The sequence below is a fragment of the Pseudomyrmex gracilis genome, unplaced genomic scaffold (genome assembly GCF_002006095.1).
Source record: "Pseudomyrmex gracilis isolate BER0280 unplaced genomic scaffold, ASM200609v1 scaffold_2139, whole genome shotgun sequence".
NCBI lineage: Eukaryota > Metazoa > Arthropoda > Insecta > Hymenoptera > Formicidae > Pseudomyrmex > Pseudomyrmex gracilis.
The window spans coordinates 3,580-7,410 of record NW_018022723.1 but is presented as its reverse complement, the minus strand read 5'-3'; the positions used below and the strand labels follow the sequence as shown (position 1 = coordinate 7,410).

The window sequence follows — 3,831 nt, the reverse complement described above, 5'->3', positions numbered from 1 at the left end:
TATTTGGAAACACTCAATTGGGAAGTTTTATGNCACCCGCCGTATTCACCAGACATTGCTCCTTCTGATTATTACTTGTTTCGATCGATGGCACATGGCCTGTCTGAGCAACACTTTACATCATATGAAGATACCAAAAANTGGGTCGATTCCTGGATAGCTTCAAAAGATGAAGCGTTTTTTTGACAAGGTATCCGTATGCTACCAGAAAGATGGGAAAAGGTAGTGGCTAGCGATGGACAATACTTCGAATAAAACATTATGTACCGTTCTTTCACAATAAATGCCCAATTTTTGATAAAAAACGGCGGAAACTTATTCATACTCTTAATAAATCTAAGTCATTTTTTTATATTATAAATGTCAATTTGCTATTAAATCGTGTTGCGCGAATCTTGCTTCATATTTAGCGTCAATTTGGTCTCAGATTATGTTATCAAGCTTTGCTCGGTTTTTGGTAGCAATTTGCTGTTATTTTTTGTCGACAAGCTTTGGCAACAAAATCGAAGCCTAATGCGAACACAGTTGATGCTAATTTGCTAAATGTGTTTGCTTAAAATTGCTGACAATTTGCTGGCAAATTGCGAACTAATTGTTTACTGGGTACAAAAATTACTACACTACAAAAAGTATTTACGGTTTACCTGTTTGAGAATCTTAACCATCTTTGACAAAGTATTACAAGTGGAAATAACACCTGTATTATAATGCAATGATGTTGCAGTAAATTTAATATACATTTTTAAATGATTAAATATAGTTCCACAATCATCAAATCCTGGTATAAGAAAGACTTGAGTAGCACTTTCTTTGTTTTTAGGCGACAAGTCTACAAAAATTTTAGAGATGAATTCTTTGTTTTGTACAATACCAAATATGTTTTGCTCGATTATCTTATCAGATGTAGCTTCTTCAGATGTTTCTTCAACAATGGCCTTTGTGTCAGATATATCAAAGAGTTTTGCAAAGGTGAGGCTTCGTATTTCTTGTAAGGAGAGATACACGTCGAAGTCACGTTCCATAGTTTGTCTAATTTCCACTGCCATCATAGAGTCTATCCCAAGTTCGGCCAGAGATGTAGTTTGACTTAATTTTTTAATGTCTTTTATATCTTATTGCATAAAATGAGAAAACGTCAAAAGTTAGAAAGAATATGTTAATTAATGTTAACACAATAAGAAAAATATAAATTTTGTATGTAAACTTTTACTCATAATAGAAGCAACAGTTTCCATGATATTAAATTCAGATGCTCTCTGTTTCTTTTCAGCCACTACCACACTGCTTACGATCGGCCGATTCTGAAGTAAGAATTTGTCGAGTTCGTTAAGGCAAGATAATATTCCTTGTTGCAGCGTACCACCAATAACGAGTTTTTTGTCGTTCTCCTGCATGTCAGCAACAAGATCTACATCACCTATAGCTCCCCACTGTATCGCTAAACCAGGAAATCCATCTTTTACTCTTTTTTCGCATATCCTTTCCATCACGAAATTAGCTATACCGTAATTAGTTTGACCAGCGTTTCCTCTGCCACAGGAAACTGAAGAGAACACAACAAAATGTTGAAGTTTAGGGCAAATTTTTCTAGACAGTTTATCCAACATCAGTGTCGGCCAGGCTTTAGCTTTGAAAGATTCTACGAAACTCTCGATAGTTTGATTCTTTAAAACGTTATCTTTCAAAACAACAGCAAGATTAAATATAGCATCTACAGGTGCTTCTTTTTCTGNACTTAGCAAAAGATGTTCANAATNTATAGGATTGATANTATCATTATTTTTAACAATCGTTACGTTTACGCCGTAAGATCTCCATAACGAGACCTTTAGGCGTTGATAACCAGTTTTTATTCCGCTTCTTGAAGTTAACACGACATTTCTCGCACCCCGGGATATCAGCCATTCGGTCAATTCCAATCCAAAGCCACCTAGACCGCCAAGTATGATGTAAGTTCTATCGTTACGACAATAGTAACGACGATGTGCGATGATCGGCGCATTTACAAGACATTTGTCTGTCTCTTGAATATTCAAAATTATCTACAAATTTATATTATGATGAAAAAAGATTTAGATTTATTTAACATTTTGTGTTATATATTTACCTTTCCTATGTGTTTTCCACTTGTCATGTATCTAAAGGCTTTTTCGATTTCTGTTTTTTGGAAAATTTTAGCTTTTATGGGTTTGATAGCACCATTCTTAAGACCATCAGCCATTAATTTCAGTAACTCGGTCTTGTGATTGTGTTTTTCTCTTTGTAAAATTAAATCTAATAAAACACCGTAAAAAGAAATTCCTTTTCTAAATAATGATAGGTCTAAAAGATTGTTTGACACAAAGTCGAACTTTCCGATTTCCAAGAAACGACCGTTTTGCGCTAAACAACGAACAGACGCTATAAGTTTTTCTTCCGCCGATGAATTTAGCACTATGTCAACACCGCGACCGTTTGTCTGGCGCATAATCATCTCTTTGAAACTAATGTCGCGCGAAGTCCCAATGTGATTGTCGGGAATAGCCGGAAACATTTCTCGGATAAATCGTCTTTTTTCAGCAGTGCCTACTGTAGTAAATATTTCGCATTTTTCACGTAAGGCAAGATAAATTGCTGACTGTCCAACGCCACCGGAACCAGAATGAATAAGTACTTTATCACCCTTTTTCATTTTTCCTTTAATATATAAAGCATAATACGACGTGCTGTATACACAAGGAACCGTAGCCGCCTCTTCGAATGTCCAAGTATCTGGTATGACCCATTGTAAATCACTTTTCAAAACGACATTTGCGATGCACCTTAAAGTACACATATGTATGACTGATCATTGTATAACATATTTTTTTTTCATGAGCATAAATATGTATAACTTATTATATATTGTTGCGTACTTATTGTTGCGTACTTCCATTACTCGTTGTCCTTTGGCATCAAATCCTACGTATTCCAATCCAAGAGACATATTTTCGAATTGCTCTTCGATGCCTAAAGTAGTTAATTTTCCTGTTGCCAACATTACATCTCTAAAATTGATGGACGAATAAACTACACGTACTAAATCATCACAATGAGAGTCGATGAATATATCATTCTCTATCCAACAAAAAGTATTTAGGTTACCACGATCCTGTATAAAAAATATGATAATGTTAAATTGTTAGAAATAACAAAAATATCGCAACATTATAATTAAATTCAAAATTTGCGAATGTTTTGCCTACCGTTTGACACACGTAAGCAACAGGAACAAATGCGGGTTCCGGAGCTGGCAAACAGAAATGTCGATAAGAACCCCAAGTTTTATTAGGTCGCAAAATATTGACTGTCATATCTTTCTGCAACTGTTGCGCATAGAAGGGATCTTGCAAAGAAAATTTTGGAGCAGTCTCGTCTTGAATAAACACACCTCTAACGAGCTCGCTACCAGGCTCTTTTCTCAAGCAATTAACAAAGCCCAATAAACTGCACTCAAAATCGCTTTCACTAACAACTACAATTCTTTTGTTCTGATTAAATGTTTCCTTTTCGTCTATAAATAGCTTCAAGTTTTCCACCCATTCAAAGTTATTATTGTTAATATAAACAACAGTTGTTTCTTTGATTGTAATTCGTTTTTTTAGAAGCACGATTATTTCTTTTTCAGTACGTTTTTCAAGAATAACATTTAATCCATATTGTTCTAGATTATCGTTGCTGATTAATGCAGAAAAGACACGATAAGATTCTGTTACTTCTGTTACGTCATGTTTTTCACGCGATAATAAATAACCACCTTCTTCAAGAAAGAGTAAAAGTTGTTCTAGTGATCGTCGCTTCGACAAAAGATTA

The 3,831-nt window shown here is 34.7% G+C and overlaps 1 protein-coding gene across 1 annotated transcript in view; it reads right to left on the bottom strand.

Moving 5' to 3' along the window:
* LOC109862656 (fatty acid synthase-like) overlaps window positions 1-3,831 on the bottom strand; it is a gene marked incomplete at its 3' end in the record, with an annotated part of 12,514 nt that overhangs the window by 5,681 nt on the left and 3,002 nt on the right. Inside the window, exons 2-7 of the mRNA XM_020442761.1 lie at window positions 3,719-3,815; window positions 3,225-3,682; window positions 2,895-3,130; window positions 2,108-2,801; window positions 1,211-2,042; window positions 645-1,111 (exon numbers count right to left, since the gene is read on the bottom strand). Coding sequence (XP_020298350.1) covers window positions 645-1,111; window positions 1,211-2,042; window positions 2,108-2,801; window positions 2,895-3,130; window positions 3,225-3,682; window positions 3,719-3,815 — 2,784 coding nt within the window. The remainder of the gene's footprint in view (window positions 1-644; window positions 1,112-1,210; window positions 2,043-2,107; window positions 2,802-2,894; window positions 3,131-3,224; window positions 3,683-3,718; window positions 3,816-3,831) is intronic.